The 17,940-nt window shown below is 45.1% G+C and overlaps 1 protein-coding gene across 1 annotated transcript in view; it reads right to left on the reverse strand.

Annotated features, from left to right (window-relative positions):
- The window catches only part of LOC138521812 (E3 ubiquitin-protein ligase TRIM39-like), a 187,275-nt gene that overhangs the window by 101,159 nt on the left and 68,176 nt on the right, over nucleotides 1-17,940 (reverse strand). Inside the window, exons 3-5 of the mRNA XM_069634928.1 lie at nucleotides 10,977-11,207; nucleotides 1,766-1,788; nucleotides 723-835 (exon numbers count right to left, since the gene is read on the reverse strand). Coding sequence (XP_069491029.1) covers nucleotides 723-835; nucleotides 1,766-1,788; nucleotides 10,977-11,207 — 367 coding nt within the window. The remainder of the gene's footprint in view (nucleotides 1-722; nucleotides 836-1,765; nucleotides 1,789-10,976; nucleotides 11,208-17,940) is intronic.

A 17,940-nucleotide genomic window follows, 5' to 3' on the forward strand; every position in this document is an offset into this window, starting at 1 on the left:
AGTGCATTATTGGTGAAATGTTAGCTTGACTGCACAAAATGAAACCTTTCGGGTAAACCTTGTCAGCCTGTAGTAGTCCCAGGTTCTTGCCCAGCCGGAAGTAGAAACCTACCTCTGACATTCTCCTCAACCATGACACCTCAAAAATCATCAGCATCAAAATGTTTGACCACATTTCCCCCCCCCCCCAACCTTGAAACCAGCACGAATAATCTGTAAAAATAGATCACATACAAGGTTGTGGCAACCCAACCCCACCTGTACCTAGTCAAGATGCAATCATAGCAAGACTGGAAATCAACATGTCGAAAAGCAAAAAAAGAAACGGGACAAAGATCGTTGCCCATTATGCATCATCACTGTGGACCACAACCCTAGTCCACATGTCCACACAGTCTTAGCACTGCATTCACAAAAAAAAACTTAAAAACAAAAAAGGGAACACCATGGCAATGTAAGGAATGCCTCAAAGATCTCAGTGCAGCAGTTAATAGCGGCCAGGTTAACTAGCTCTCGCCCACCAAACAGCCAGCCTCACTCGGACTCAACCACTGATGAGCTCCACTGATTGCTATGCAGGGGGTTGCCGTAAGCAAGTACAATACATATGTATACTCGTTTTTCATTAAGATGTGTACATTTACATGCATTTTAATTAAATAAGTGCACTAAAATGGTTGGATAATCCTTCCTGACCAACATGAGCCTGGCCACATATCTACCTTTTAATTCTGCAATCTTTTCCCGCAGGTGGGCATGTCGCCTGGCGCGCAGCAGCGTCGTCTCTGTACCAGAGCCATCTTCTTTGGGCTTCAGAGGCTTCACTCGAGCACACCTGAGAATTAGACAAAGATGTTATATAAAACTCTCAGCAACCAAAAGGCAAGAGTAAGGGGTGTCTCAACAGGGAGATTAGGGGGGTGTGGGGCGGTCTTAGGAAGGCTCTAAATTAATATACATGAAAGGAAGGGGGAAGCAGGTCCCGCATACAACAGATGGGTAGACAGCACCACTCAAATCAGAACAAATAGACATACAGGGGTGGCAGGAGGAAGAGGAACCAATACTGTGAGACAGTGTAAATAAGACCACCCGGGTAAGAGCTAGTGGGCTATGGAATCCTACTAGGAGTTAGATATAAAGGATTAGGCGTTTGGATATTCCAGCCAGATTAGATTGGTTGGATTATAAATATTTCAGAGTCTGAGGGATGCCAAATGCTGAGGTTTTCCTAATCTATTCCTTTTCTAGTTTTTTTGTCAATTAGGCTTTTCATAATCACTGCTGGTGTAGGATTCTGGTCAGCTGACAGTGACCTACAAGGGTGTTCACACACAGGTAGAAAACTCTTGCTTTAACGTGAGGCTTGTAAGGGGTAACGGTAAAGCACAGTCTAGATTTCTAAATCGCGCACAGGAATGCATTAGTGAGATTTTTTTTTTTTCTAAAATCACATGTAGGAATGCATCCCTATGTGTGATCTAAAAATATAGACTTTTACTATTGCCCCTTGCGAGCCTCTCACCTCCAAGCTCACAGTGCAGTGCCCTTCCTTCCAGTCTAACCCTTTATACCCCAGATGGTACGCAGTACTATTACCACCTGCAAGCCTCTCTCTCCTCTCCAAGCTCACAGTGAAGGACTATTCATTTAGTTAAGGTGGAGCCACTGTCTGTAGAGTGCAATAAACGTGAGGAACAAAAAACACCTACCAGGATGAAAGGGAGTCCACATTGAGAGTACACCATGGCCAGAGGAGACTTACCTGCCCAAGATGCTCTTCACATCCTAGAGGTAAAGAGAAAGCGGACAAGATAAATAGCCATCCCATAATATTCTCTTTTTTTAAATGTTCCACTTATTAGTTTAATAAAATCGTACATAAATAACTGTTTGCAAACTGTCCCACAAATATACAAATACATATACCCTGAAACCCTCCACCCCCATACCTTTTATAATAGTTCATTCCCCTTTGGCATTTTCAGTAATATGTCGCTGTCCAATTAAATCAATTGCAAACATAACTTTTAAACTGCAGTTAAGGTATGAGACAGACCTTGCATGCAGACCCTAACAAAGCAATACAAAAAAAATCAACTACAAACAGATATGTACGTACTCAGTCGATCAGGAACAGCAAAATATAACTCAGATGAGGTGAGGCTTTGCTAGTTTGTATTCTGTCTAACCAAGAGGAGTATTCTTGTACTTTTCAATAACTAGTACCTAGATGCCTCTGGGCTTTGTATGCTGAAAGAAACGCAAATAAAAGAAATAACGATGCAATACTTGAAGGTCTGTGATCCAGTTAACTACTGGTTTTTTCCAGACTTTTCCTCGTTATTTGAATATGTGTTTCCTTGCTACAATTAAAGCTTAATTAATCTAGCTGCTATGACCCTTACCAAAATCTGAAATTCTCAGATCCATAAAGAGAATGGTCTGAGGGGCTGGGGGAGGGTCTGTGACCAATGGTGCCCTTGCCGATTATCATGTTCATCCAATCCATCACTTCAGAACAAACTCCACGAACGAGCAGTTCCAAAGCATGTGATAATGAAACCACCCCTATTCCCCCGCTCCCCCACACACACACACTATAAAAAGACCCTTCATCTTCACATGTCCAATGAGGCCCACATTTGTTAGGGAAGATCCGTTTACTGCACCTTTTCTTCCGCTATGGACCCCCAATCTTTTTGCTTTTATTTTTGTATCTGACCTGTTTGGGTATTGAAGCCTTAAGCTTCACTACACTGGCTTTTGCTCATCGGAAACGGACATGTCCTTCAGGCTGTCAGTACTGGGAAACATTGTTTCCCTTACTCTAGTTACTTTGTTACTACTTTTAGTAACTCATCACTTGTGGTTACTTTTTATCATTGTACAATGCATCTTAAAATGCAGTGCAATAGGGTACACGTTTTGTTTTGCCCTAGACTAACAGAGGATTATTGGTTACTCTGGTGTGCTAAATGGACAAGCGGGTGGCAGCAGTGACGTTTTACAATTTTTGGTGCATTTTGTTTTAGCCTTACCGCGTTTGGCTACCAACTGCGGTAGTGGTCAAACATGGCCATCTTGTCTTTTAGCCTTCTTCCTGGCCTGTGAGGCCAGGACAATCCCTATATGGACTTCCAGTGCCTGGGAACGCAGATGCTTCTGGAGAGGACCACTGCACGCACTCCAGAGAGTTCCTGGAAGAAACTGAGGGTGCCAAGACTGCAGTCCACCTGCGAGGAAACCAGAGACCCATCGGAAGAAGGCTTGGCGACAACTTCAGCTGCTGTCCTGGGCAAGCCCTCTCTTGAAGGTGATCTCCAGCAGTCCTGCCAAGGGGCTATGTTTGATGTCGGCTCAGTCCTACGAATAAAGAAGAGCCTTTGCAAGTGCGCCAGGAACAGTGTGTGGCCGACAGCTCTGGGTTTGGCCAACTGTGCAACAGACATCGCCATTCCGAGTCGAGACCTGGAATTTGGGGGATCCTCAGCTTGGGACTTACCTCTGCAAATTTCTGTGGTCCTTGCATCATGGGGACCCCAAGATAGAAGGGAAAGTCTGACCATGACAAGTGTGTCCCTTTGTGTTGCTGTTCATCGGTAACTGTCGTCCAAAATTGCTTACCTGCGTCCATTCCTGTCCTGAGAGGGCCCCTGCATCGCGTTTTGCTGTTGCTGCATTCTTCCACTCCCGAGTCCTTGCACCAGCATCAGGCACCCACCGGAGATTTGCTCGAACCTGCAAACCCTGGGGAACAAGGGCTGAGGCTGGCAGAAGAATCGGAGTACAGGGGGTGAGTTAGAGATACTTACCTGCCCCCTGAACTCACTTTAAAAGTTAGCTAACTTTTATAAAAGCATGCTCACACAAGCACTCGAAGTTGGGAACACATTTGTTAGGTAAAGATTTTGGGGTAGTACCCTTAGGCTGCACTACATCAACCGTAGCCTCCTGGCAATAGGACCCAACATTTGGTATAAGTCTGAACTACACAGGTTAGTAGTGTGGCTGAGCAGCCAGGCTCATCTCAAGATGGGTCAATGTGAGCAGTAGAACAGTTATACAAAGATTCACACAAGTACTCAAACAAAAAGGTTTCTTGACAAAATTGTGTGTTCACGGGTTATTTGAATAAGCTTTCTTTAGAAGAGATCAATATAATAGAAACACAAATATCTTCAAAATAGACAAACAGGCTGTAAGAAAGCAAACACCCATTTGGGATGTCACACAGACAATTCCTACACCCCCAGGTGACATCAATAGTTAGGATGCAGTGGGCATTGATATTACTGTTAGCATTTAGACTAGTACTAAGATGTGGCAAGAAGAACAAGTTACTGATCAAACTGGTAACATTCTTTCGATTGGATGTTCCTCCAACGTATTCCACATCTTTGACATGTAATGTCCACAGCTGTGTACTTCGGAAACTTTTTCGGTACAGGGCGTCCTGCGTCGGGTCGATGTCCCTTGAAGGCCTCCGTTGAGGGCGACGTCACTGGATGTTATAAATAGGACGCACGGCACACAAAGCCTCAGTTTGTTTTTTCCTCAACAGCGTGCGAAATGCACACATCTAATGCCTGCTTGACTGTACATAGCCTTGCGGAAACGTAAGCTGTAATCGCATAGGAAATTCTCCAGAAGGGCAGGCCGGGAGAGCGATTTGGAATATGTTGGAGGAACATCCAATCTAAAGAACATGTTCTGCAGAAAAACGGAACCGAGGCCAACAGGCACCGCGCGTGCTACTTGAACATCCAATGACATCAAACTCGATAGAGGCCTTCAAGGGACAGATTCGATGCCAGCAACATAGCGGCCTCTGCCGAGAATTTCTTTCCGAAAGCAGCGAAAGCTAGATGTGATGAAGATGAGGAATACGTTGGAGGACATATACTGGTTTGTCCAAGTGTGTTCCTTGACTGCTTTGCAGTATGTATTCATTGTAAACTCCTTGCAAGCTACCACCTCTTGAGACTTAGCCTAGACCACTCACCTTCCTACCTTGAACTGGTTTGACTACAGCTCCCCAAAGTTGTACCTGTCACAATATAGGTTGGCCTTCTATACATCTGTCCACCAGGCCAGAGTATAGAATATCCGCCCTACCAGAATAAACACAATTTCCATTTTTCAGAGATGCAGAGTGTTGACCACAATCTCTAAAGAAGTTGCAGTTTCTCCTTGGATTCTGCAACTACTACTAGGAGGCTAGTCACAAGATTTGCCAAAAATCACTCAGCCATTTGGGATATCAGCGTGTGCGTGTGTGTGTGTGTCCCGTTTGTTGATATAGAACATGGCAGTAGTGCTGTGCCAGAATCTGAACAGACTGTGGTTCGTCAGGGAGAATTCCCAAAACTGTGCCAATTCCCTTCACCTTAGAGACCCCCAGCAACTTTGCTGGATTTTGAGGACTTTGATTTTTTTTTTTTTTTTTTACCTGGAGAGAGTGCCCCTTTTTCCCCCACCACTCATGTATTTTGATGTGTGTTTTACTCTTGTATTCTTTGATTATGGGTTTTAAGCCAACTCCATAGGCATCTTTTCATGCAAGTCACACAGCACCCTCAGTGCAGTGACACAGGGAAGCCTTACAGGCTCTCCCAAGGTTTAAATACCTTCTGTGGGATAAACTACTGTTTCCCCAGAGAAAGTGAAATTGACTTACTAGTCTTTAAATTCCTAGACCCAGTACACTCCATCTCACAATATAGTGCTTGAGGGGTTACCTAGTATGCCCTGCGTGTTGAATTACATGTAGCAGTCAAATGCTACCCTTTCCTCTTAGAATGGCTGTTGGCAGTGGTTTTACAAAGAACTACCATGATTTTTTCCCCCAACCGCAAACTATTCGTAGCTTCGGTAGCTAAAAATTGCGGAAGCCATGTTTTTCAAGATGGCGTCTGAACCCCCTTTGTTTGAACAGGTCCCGGTCTTTTTTTCACCATTACTTCTTGAAAAGGTCCTTCTAGAGTTTGTCTCTGCACGCCAAACCAGGTTTTGCCCCTTTGTTCCTATGGTGGGCTTCAGGACTGAAGACCGCCTCTGGCACCGAGTGTCTGGAGTGGGCAGGAAGTGAGGGAGGTGCCCAAAACTCCCTGTGCTTAGTCTCCTAGGAGATCCAAATGCACTCTGGCATGATTGGCTGGCTGACTGTCCGGCAAGGACAGCCACCAACTGGGTGAGTGGCAGCTAGGCTGGAATGAATGGGAGGGAACTGGATAACAGGGAAGTCTTGGCTTGGAAGGCAGAGTCGACCACTGGAACGAAAGAACCGAAGACAAGCTTGAAGAGGACAGCTGCTGCAACTCCTGGACCGTTGGTTTGCCCGGTGAAGCCCTGCTACAGATACCGAATCACTAAGTTCATCTCAACAGAGAAGCCCTGCAAGGACGACTTCTCCCTTTGAGTTGAGTTGGTGGGACCAAGCAACTCAACACTAAGCCACCTGCACACCATCTCGGAGCTGGTTGTATTTTCCTCAGAGTGCTGCAGGAAACTGAATAACCAGGGAGAAGGATACTAGTTTGTGTGCTGGACTACAGCTACCAGGAATTGAAGATTTGCCAGCTTTATGACCAGTCCCCGTGCAGTGCAGGAGTCCCGACATCCTCCCTCTTGTCCCCACGACTGTGGCCCAGGAACTGCCAGGAACAGACGTCTTCAGCTTCATCTTTTTCTTTGTTGTAAGGTACTGTGAAACGAGAGAGTACTTACCTCTTGCAGTGAAAGTGTGTGAAACTTCGCAACTAAAAGGCCTAATCAGCTTGTGAACCCTCATAATCCTTTCTACAAACTACTTCTAAAGAGACTTTACTGTTTACTTACCAGAACCGTTTTTACCTATCCATATCTTTAGCCCATTGACTTTGGCCTTTCCTATTGAATTGACTCTTCTGGTGAACTCAAAGTATCTGCACTGTTTAAGAGCATTGTAATCCTTTAATGTTCTAAACCCATTTGTTTTTGCGCCTCTATAAAAGTATTTTGAACGCCATTTTTCTCCTCCTTCAAAGTATTTTACATGCCTACAGTACTGAAGTATATTTGTGTATGATCTTTAAACTGCCTCCTTCTAGTGAATATTCTATAACTGACTGTTGAATACGTTTTTAACCAAGAAACCTTGAGTTTAAGTATATTTGAACAACTGCGATTGTAGCCCTCTTTGTAAAACCCTTACATCTCACATTCCCTGGCTGCTCAGCTCGCTCCGCTACCAAAAACTGTAGTACAGACTTCTACCAAAGGTTGGTTTTGCTTACACCTGTAGACATAGTTGCGTGTAGTGGTCTCAGCAGGTACTGCATACACACTCTGCCTAACCGTGGTGGCAAGCGGTGAGGATAAATTGTCTATTTGTTACATTGAGAGTTCCACTTTACGTTACTTGAAATAGTAACATTCACAAGGCTAAGCACCACTAGAAAAGCACATTTTATGCCCGATATGGATAACTTCAGACAGGAAGCCCTGGTCATTCTAACAGAGCAACTGAAAGATGTGCAAGGACAGGAATCTCCCTGTTAAAAGGAAAGAAATTGATTGAAAGGTTGTTGGATTATCAAAGTCTAAGTGGTAGATCTGTTACACCTACTCCTTCAGCAAATGTGGAAAATGATGAGGATCATAATGATGTAGCATCTAACTCTGTTATTGAAGAGTCAGAAGAGTTGGAAGCTCAGGAAGAGAGCCCCTCTGCACCTCAACAAGCTTAGGCCTCAACCTTTAGCCACAGGGACCCTACCAGGTCCAGTACTGGGTGCAGAATTTGTCTCAGTTGAAAAAATGAAACTTGATCATCAAGAAATCAAACTCAGAGAAATGGAATATGCACTTGAAATGAAAAATTTGAAAATGTTTCCATCCCAGAGTCTTCTAGGTCTGACAGTCCTAAGAGCCCATGGATGCCCAAGGAAGCTGCGAGTATGTATGGCGAGAAACATGATATTTTGGATTGGTTGGGTGCTTTTGAGTATAATTATGGGATTCTGGGTTTTTCAGGGAATCGGTTGATTCCTTGGCTTTTGTCTAGGCTCCCCCAGGGTTGCAAATGATGCTGTAATGGAGGTGGGGGAACTTGAAAGATTGGAGTATGAAAATGTGAAGCTAGCTTTGAGAAAACTCCTTCCCAGTACCTTAAGAGGTTTAGGACCCTCAAAAAGCATGATAGTACTCCTTGGGCTACCTGGGTGTGTTAATGTTTCAAAAACTTAGATGGTTGGGAAAAGGGTTAGAGTTGACACTTTTGAAGGAAAGAGAAATCTATTGTTGGAATCTATTTTTGATGCCTGCTCTTCTGAGACAGCACTCGGCTGACTCTAAAGAGCTGGATCCCAAGAAGCTAGCGAAGGCTGCTGACTTGTGGGTTGCCAACAGGGCTATTCACAAGGATTCTGGGGCCACTCATAAAAAGGATGAGGGGAAACAGTACAAGAAAGATGACAGAATTATAATGCCTCCAATACAAAAGAGGGCCACAAACATAAGGGTAAGCCGCAGGGGAAACCGAATCAGGCTAGTGAAACCGAGAGGGAGGTCGCAGAAGCTGACATTTGTCAAAACATTTGGAAAATGGTATGCTTGTGGGTCAACTGACCATGTGAAAGGGGATCCAGATGCAAGGGTAAACCTTCAGGGGTCCATACTGCCTCCTTAGCCTTCTCCCCAGAGGTAGAAGTACATATAGCAAGTGGAAACGAGTCTCGGCCAGCGTTTGTGTCCCTGGGTCTGTGGGAACAGCAGAATTTAGATGTATAGAATTCTATTCCAGCTAACAAAAGAATACAAGGACAGTACTTGTAAATGGTCAGGAGACCGCTGTCATTAGAGACACTAGTGCCAGAATTACAGTGGTGGATGAAGGCCTCACTAAGATTGTTGGAGGCCTTGTCAAAATGCTTCCAAGACTACCAGCCCTCATCCAGTGCAACATGACTGTCAAGATACCGGTTAGTGTACAAAGTGAGGTGCCTGGAAGAGTCCTGCTGGGGAATGATGCAAAATCTCTTGGAGTACTATCAAGCACCCCCAGGACTCCCAGTAAACGGAAACAGGAGCAGACAAGGAAGGCCAGAGAGTACCTTAACTGACTCTCAAGAGGATGTTACGGGGGAACCTATAAGACCCAGTCCACAAGAACTACCAACTGCCATTTCCAAGAAGATAGATATCACTCCTGTGCAACCAACAAGGAAATTCCTACCCCACCTGCCCCACCAGCACCGAGGACTGTCCAAAGTCACACCTGTGACTACTCCACCAGCTGAGGCCAAGTGTGAGACAACCAGGAGAGGTTGAATCAGCTGCTGAAGATTCAGAGCTGGAAAAAGACCCTCCCCTTTTGGGGATCCGGATCCTAAAGACCATCCTGAGCTGCAGTCTTTACTGGCAGAAGGTGGCTCCTGTAGGGAAGACTTCAGTAGAGGTCATAGTGTCCTACTCTTGAAGGTCTTCGCCAACAGGCAGCTTCCCAGCTGGACGGGCAAGAGCCAGGGAAGCACAGGTTATACTGGAAAGATGGCCTCTTCTACAGTGAAACTACTGGGTCTATCCCAGGGGACTACAGAAGACTTGTAGTGCCTCTAGCGATCAGACATCAGTTCCTACAGTTGGCCCAGGAGATTCCTTTGGCTGGTCACTTGAGCGTTAAGAACACCAAGGAAAGGCCTTCTCTATTTCTACTGGCCTAAGTTGGGGTCGGATGTAGATACATTCTGTAGGAGACATCAGATATCTGGCAAGAGTGGAGCCAAGAATGTGGCACCCTTGGTGCCTCTCCCGGTGGTGGGAGTCCCTTTTGATAGGGTAGGAATCAACATCGTTGGTCCCTTAGACCTTCCAACCTCTTCAGGTAATCCATTTATATTGGTTGTAGTAGACCATGCTACTAGGTATTCTGAAGCTATACCTATGAGGACTGTTACTGCTCCGGCTGTTGCCAAGGCCCTATTTGGTATTTGTACCAGGGTAGGTTTTCCTAAATCAGTCATCTGACAGGGAATCAAACTTTATGCCCCACTACATGCAGGCCATGTGGAAAAACTGGAGCGACTTACAAGTTCTCAACTGCCTACCATCCCCAGACGAATGGGTTGGTAGAGCGGTTTAATAGAACTATGAGGAGCATGATCAGTGCTTTAGAAGAACCCCTTATAAGAAAATGGGACCTTCTACTGCCATGCCTTCTCTTTGCTTATAGGGAAGTCCCTCGGGAGGGAGTTGGATTTAGTCCCTTTGAGCTTCTCTATGGTCATCCAGTTAGAGGCCCTTGGCCCTAATTAAAGAGGAGTTGGAGAGTGCTCCTTCCCCCAAGCCAGTGAGAGTCACCGACTATGTGTTGGGTCTCCGGAGGAGAATGACAAACATGACAGAAGCATCTGATGACTTGAAAGCAGGACAGGCTCTGGTGAAGCATTGGCATGACCAGAAGGCCAACATGGTCGAGTTTACTCAAGACCAGCAAGTTCTAGTTATGGTACCTACAAGGCAGAGGGCCTTACATGACAAATGGATTGAACCCGTCAAGGTTGTGGTAAAACTTGGAGGTCAATTATTTGGTGGACTTAGGCAATCCTAAGGAGGCCTCAGGGTCTTTCACACCAACCATCTAAATGCCTAGGTCTCTCGACCAGAAGTGGGAGCTTTGCTTCTAGCCTCTGTTTAGGAGGAGGGTGAACCTCTACCAGACCTCAGGGGACAACCGTTAGATGGGAAGATAGGTGTTAATCTCTCTTCTAACCTGACACTGGAACAGGAGGAGTGCAAATCTCTGTTAAATCATTTCACCTCCCTGTTTTCACCAGGCTTGACCCCTTGGGGCCAGCATCATATTCTCACTGGTGACTGTTTACTTGTTAAAAGCAGAGGTTACAGGATGTCAGACCATGCAAAAACCACAAAGGAAAAGGCTAACAGGATGCTTGATCTCGGGGTAATGCTCTAGGTTTCTGATCTCCTCTCACCTTCAATAACTCCAGGTCCTGTTCATGGCACTTCCTCTCCAGCTCTGTGATCAGGTCCCTGTGGGTGCTTTGCTGTTCCTCCAGTTGGATCAGTTTCTCCTGAATCTTCATCAGGTTCTCCTCTTGCTCCTTCTCCAGCCTGCTGAGCAGCTGCTGTTTCTCCTGCTCCAGAAACTGTTTCAGGTATTCAAATGTACCAATGATTTTTTCTCTCTGGTTCATAATATTTCCCTTAAAAATAGGATTTAAAGCAAACGAGACATTATTTTTGATTATTATATTAACCATCATACAAATATCTTTATAAAACGTAACCTATATTGGATCCCTCAATAACTTAGAAAATCATATGCCTAACACAAATTACTGATTGCCAATTATCAGCTAATGGTCAGCATCTTCCTTATATGGTGGCTCTGCCCCACCTATCCAGTGCCTCCGGAGCAGTAGTGCCCTTTGTAAAACTTTACCCCATCAAGCCCTAGGTTGTGCATCACTGGTCCCTGTGTGCAGCCAGTAATGCTTTCTGCCTTAACTGCCTTGTCCTGCCCCAGGCTGTATAACAAACCCATGTATGCTGGGTAACTGATGATAAATGTATTGTGAAGGGACAATTGACAAGAGTTTAAAGGAAACACAAAACTAAACAATAAAGTGTTTCCATGTCTGCTGGCAGAAGAGTGCTCGAGAGTTTATGTACCAATATTAAAATCAAATGATAGCGCCTTTCATGAATGTGAGGCTGGGCTGTATAAATGGAATCTCAGTGGAGGTTAGCCTAAGCATAGTGTGCATGAGAGAGAGAGAGGAAATATCAGGTGTGAGCAGCGAGTTAGGATGTTGAGCAGGATTGTCAACTGTAAAGGAGTGCTGTGTGGGGAAAGGTACAGTTACATTTGGTGGGGGTCGGGGTGGGGAGGGGAGCAAAGGGAGGGCACCGCAGGTCATAATGAAAAGGACGCAAATACTAGACTAGGGACATTTTTGGGGGATTCCCAGTATCCTTTCCCTTCGTGTGGGAGGTGGCCCCAGACATGCAAAATACACTGCTGAGAAGGTGACAATCTCACAGAGCCCCTGAAGGCGTCTAGGCACATCTGAAAGCAGCAGACTGGGAACGACTAAAAAGGGACATTAAGGAGGTCATTTAAAGAAGGACCTGTATTTCTCACAACACAGTGATTGGAGGGACCAGCTGCGGCTCCAGAGGGCCAGGCCCCTGACTAAAACTGTCAAAAGTATCCATACACACCAAGGTTTCTGGTTATGGAAACTTTCGTATAAAAGCAAAAGAAAATATTCCCCATTAAAAAAAAAGATAGTGTGAAATGAATAGACTAAGTGAAGTGTGCTTAAAATCATGAGACCATCTCTTCTGTAGGATAAAAGGGTGTTCAACTTAAAGTTAATGGCTTGTATGAAACATTTGTGAATATGATAAAGGGCTTTGTGGGATACTGTACTAATGAAGTGTGCTTTATTGAATGATGAAATCAAGTCAGAACTTTTGAGCAAAGGATTCGCCAACATGTTTTCATACTAGAAATGTTACAATACCCAATAACTTGAGGCTAATCTACCAGTTTTCCAACGTTAGTTACGGGTATAGCAGTTGACTGATGTTAGTCATCTGGTAGTTTATATGTGGGTATGTAGTGATATTGTGTTACAAGGTTTGTGGCTATTTGCACTGCACTTGTCACTTTTTTGACAACATTTTTTATGTATTTTTGATGACATTTAAGATGTTTTTAGTGTTGATTATATTTGTTTTTTTCAAATAAAGATTTAATTTGAGCGATGAAATGAAATTTCTGTACAGTTCTTTATATGTTGAATGACCCGTTAATCTTGGTCCCGGAATGCTGCAAGAGAACATGGGGGCATCAGGGTGTTTTAGTTAGTGAATGTCCATAGCTTGTACTGGGGGCTACATCCTGGTGCCGTTAAAATTCCCCACGTCTCTCTTGTTCGTTGAACGATAAAGAAATCATATGTACCTGGCGTAACATTCACTGATTTAGCATCCACACTTCCACTCCGTTGAGGCAATTCCTTAACAGAGTTTAAGTTCCTGAAGAGCAGAGCCAAAGGAAGAAGTGCTACCTACACAGCTCAGATAACCATGGCTTCTGGAGAGAAGCGCCACAGGAAGGAATGCTACCCTCGCAGCGCCATGGATATGTTCAGCTCCATGGAATCTAGAGAGCAATGGAACACGAAGGAGCACTAATACGAGTGCCAAATCGAAGGAGGCTTTAAATGTTAAGCATGTATTAAAAGCAGCATGTATCTAAGTGCAAAGAAAGTACGGATTACAAGACATTTTTGTAAAAATATCTTTTCAGTCTCCTAAGAAATGTCTCCATTAGAGCAGAACTAACAAGTTACTTAACTGTAACTATCGTTTTCCAGCATTGGTCTGGCATGGATTCACAAGCTCATAAATATTTCCCGTCAGGCCGTGACTCCTCAGTACATGGAGTTCGGCACTTGAACACACAAAATTGAGTGAGCTCTCACTTTTGGTTAGTAGAGTCACCAAAGTACGTGTGAGCATCACAATACACCTAACCTACCACAGAGGTTAGGCTCAAGAGACCGGTGTACAGATGACACCCAATGAAATCACAGCCCAATTCACCAAAAAGGCATAGTACAGGTATGCAAACTCCCCCCCATGTTTGTTCTGTGCATATATAAACATTGCACACAGATAGCCTCCATATTAATTAAATGTCACCTTTTTTATTGTTTTAGCAATCATGGGACTTCTACACTATGTATAAGAAGACTCCCTCATTTATATCAAGTCCAGTCCTGAGGAAAGCATAAGGAGGGAGACATTCACAGCAGCATTCTCGTCTTATGTCAGAACACCAACAGTGTCGACTTGGAATGTTTTGAATAACATCACAAAGTCACTGTTCTACTAACTCTTCATGAACTCACTACAAATGGTTCAAACTGTATACTGATGAAACACTATACGACTTAATATGGCGTCAACCAAAAATCGAAGTTCTATAACAATTGCTCAAAGAGTGGTTTTTTCTAACAATATGTTCACAAATAAAATTGTCTTTCCTTTACTACATTTGAGGGATCTGTTATTTGATAAGAAATACAGACTAATGGTGTCTGCAAAAAGTGGAGGGGTTTGTCATACCTTTAGGTGAAGGGAGGGGGGTAGCCTGCATCCCTTTGTATCTATATAGTTTACTAAATTCCCTCTAGATACAGGCTCCCCGAAAACAAAACACAAAAGAGGGTTTTTTACCACATTTTAGTTCGGTCTTCAGTAACAGCCGTTGCACCTTGCCCAGCCGGGCCGCCATCTGCTCCTCTAAGGGAGCGGCCACGCAGGTGACCGCGTTGAGCCTGGCTCCCAGGAACAGTGCGTTCTGCAATGGTATCAGGCAGGACTTTGGATAATTGACTGAACCCCAGGTCCGTCAGCAGCTGGACAGTCCTCTGTGTGGTCTACGGCTACTTCCCTTGACCTTGGCCAGATGAGCCACTCGTCAAGGTACACGTTTATCCCTTGGAGACATAGATGGGCCACCACTGGCGCCAGGCACTTCGAAAACACCCTGGGTGCCGACTTCAGTCTGAAGGGGAGAGCCTTGAATTGGTAGCATCTTCCCTGCACCATGAAGCGCAGGAACTTCCACGTCCCCATTCACGAGAAGCATCGGAAGTAGGTTTCCTCCCGATCCAGTGATGTCAAGAAGTCTCCTGCCTCCAGTTGGCCGAGCACGTGCTGAAACGGGACCATCCTGAATTTTTGGGACTGTGGGTACTGATTGAGATGAAGCAGGTCTAGAATGGGCCCCTCGGTCTGCTTTACTAATAAGTATCTGGAGTACACTCCAGAGCCCCAGAGTCGCCTTGGAACCTGCGCCATCACCCCTATTCTTGTCATGGCCCGTACTTCCTGCAGCAGTCGAGGGATGTGCTGCTCCTGCTGGGCCACCGGCAGTATCAGCGTACACTTCAGCTTAAACTCTAGGGTGTGTCCATAGGCGAGAGCGCCCAGCAACCATCGGTCAGTGGAGATCTTCTAGCCGGCCTCCCACTGAGGTGCATGGGTGGGGACCCGACGTCCTGGCCGGTTCAGTCTTGCTTCAGGGCCTGCGTGCTGCCTTGGGGCGACGATGCTGGCCACCTCCTCCGAAAGCCTTGAACGGCCTCTGTAGGCTTCCTGTGTTGTGCACCGGGAGGGTTGACGGCACGAAGAGTACCCTCTGCAGACATCTTTCGACAATCTGCCGGTCTTCCCGCCGGAGGCGCGAAAGGAAGAGCAGTGTTGAAGGGCGCCCAGGCCATCTCGGTGTCAGTCTTAAGGGCCTGCAAGGACTCCGACACTATCTTCCCAAAGAGGTTGTCCCCGAAGGGCATGTCCAGCACCCTCGTTTCAACCTCCAAGCGAAGTTGGTGGCCTTCAGCCAGCCACGACAACGGAGGAGGCAGGCACTGTTCCCCATCTGCCGGACCCCTGTTTCAGCCATGTCGAGGGCCACTGTGATGGCATGGTCTGATGCCACCTCCCCCTCCTGGAGGATATCGCCACCACCCGCTAGTCATCGGTCAGGAACTCCACAATCGGGGCCATCTTATATCACAGTTCCCTGTCATACCTGTCCAGGATTGCAAGTGTGTTGGCCGCCTTGACTGACGATGCTGCGGAGTAGATCACCCTTCTTCCCATGGTATCCAACCTCTTCCCCTCACTATTCGGGAGGAGGAAGACGAAGGGTTAGACTACCTCTTCCTCGCAGCCGCCAAAACCACAAGTCCGGAGACTGCTGCAATCATAGGCACTTGGGTAGCACCCAGTACTTTCTCCAGCCTATTCCTCTTGGCTGGGGCCGGATTCCTCATCAAAGCTAGGCCCTCCTCCCAAACTTTGTCCAGGAGGGGCACCGTCGTGATGGTCTTCCTCTTTGCCTCGCGCCTCTGGAAGAGGATGCTTCCTTCTTGGCCTTTTCTGGCATCTGTTGGTAGAGTTCAGACACTCTGGCGACTAAAGCATGGAACGACCACCTTTTTTAATCCCTAAATGAACTTCACTAGGATATAGTTGGTATCTTTTTGTGGGTAACCATAGTTGCTCCCCTTTGAAACAGAATCCTTGCTAGTCATGCATAGGATGACCTGCCAAAAATCTTTCTTTGGAAGGGTGTATAGTTTATCTTTCAACTCTTGTTCCCAGAGAGGTATTGGATGAGTTGGGAGAATAAAGTTCTTCTCTGGCAGAACAAATGGAATCCCTGGGTTCGCTTCAGTTTCACCTGGAAATCTTCTTCAGGATAAGGCGTATGCTTTGGTATTGGTTTGACCAGGTTTCTAAGTGAACAAAAAAAAAAAAGTGGCTGTGGCAGTTTGTAGGAATTCCAAATTTTCGATGGTCCGTTAGAACTAATATCGGATGACAGGCCACATCCAGCAAAAGTGGCCAAGTAATAATTTCTGGAATATGATAGGCTGGATAAGACTGGTATTTGGGTTTGCAATAGTAGATCTCCAAAAGCATAGGTGGATGCATCAGTTTCCACTTACGCATGGTTTGCTGGGTTCGTGGAGATGCCAAATTGGTGCAAAAGTAAATCTGCTTTGTAAGGCGGTAAGGCATCTTGGGTACTCCGATTCTATAACAAAAGGTGTGTTTCTTTAGGAATAGTGTTAAAGGGATGAACAATTAGTAATCTGGGATAGACCACCTATAAATATCTATAAATCCCCAATAATCTTTGCAAGTCCTTTACACCCCTGAGTATAGGCCAGAATGGCATCAATATAAGGTGCACATCTCAATACAATGGGTCAAAATAAGGAGGCAATCCGTTTATGGTTTAAGAGACATTTAGTGATCTTAGCATATAACCAAAGTACTTCTCCGATGTGTTTAACGTGTTTTTGGGAGAGGTTAGAATAAACCAATATGTTGCCATGATGTAAAAAAAGAAAAAAAAAAAAAAACAAAACACTTGCACGTTCAAAATGTTCTTTAAGAGAAATGTTGGAAGGCTGCAGGGGCATTGCACATGCCAAAAAGCATCACTATATATTCGTAACGTCAGAATCTCGTTCGGAAGGTCGTTTTCCACTCATCACCGGGATATATACTTACGAGATAGTAGGCGCCCTCTCCTCTAAATCCAATTTGGTATAGATGCTGCGAACGAAGAGAACTTGCATCAAGGGTGGTGCACACCAGTTTTTCACAGTGAAGGCATTTAATTGCCTATAATCTACATGGTTTTAATTCAGCAACATCCTTTTTCAGAAAAAAAGGAAATCAGAGTGACGAATAAAGGCTTTTACCAGGTTTCGTCCACAGCAACTTTGAGTATCTTAATTTCATTTTCTGAAACGGCATACGTTTGTCAATAGGGTATGTTGGCTCCGGGCCGATGTGGAGAGTGCTGGCTTTGACAGGATAAAATACCGTATGAAAATCACGGTACTCTCGTGGTATGCCAATCTTCTGCCCGGCAACGACGATGTAGGGCACACTGTCTCGATCTCGGGGAGATGATTGGATGATTAGTTATTTCAACTAAAGGGAGAATTAAATTCAGCCTCTTTTCTTCCAATCTATACTAGGATTGTGATATTCCAACCTAGAGATTCCTAACAGGGAATGAAGTTAGGAGCTGTGATGCCATCAAAACATAAGACTTCCTGGTGGACATGCATACAGAACATAAGACTTAATGTCTTATGGGAAATGAGCGCTGAAGTAGTTTAGACCCCTCTACAGATATAATGGGTTTGCGGACCTTTCGGAATTCAATACCAGTCTGTTGGTTTTGAGCAAACGCTAAATCAATGAAGTTTCCGGTAGCTCTGCTATCCACAAGAGCAGAGATACCTTTCCATTGACTAACTTGAAAATATAAATTGGCGATTAAAAATGTGGTGCATAAGAAGGCAACACTGTACCTAGAGTGTAGTGTTA

Source organism: Ambystoma mexicanum, chromosome 13, assembly GCF_040938575.1.
Source record: "Ambystoma mexicanum isolate Mex_15411 chromosome 13, UKY_AmexF1_1, whole genome shotgun sequence".
Classification (NCBI taxonomy): Eukaryota; Metazoa; Chordata; class Amphibia; order Caudata; family Ambystomatidae; genus Ambystoma; species Ambystoma mexicanum.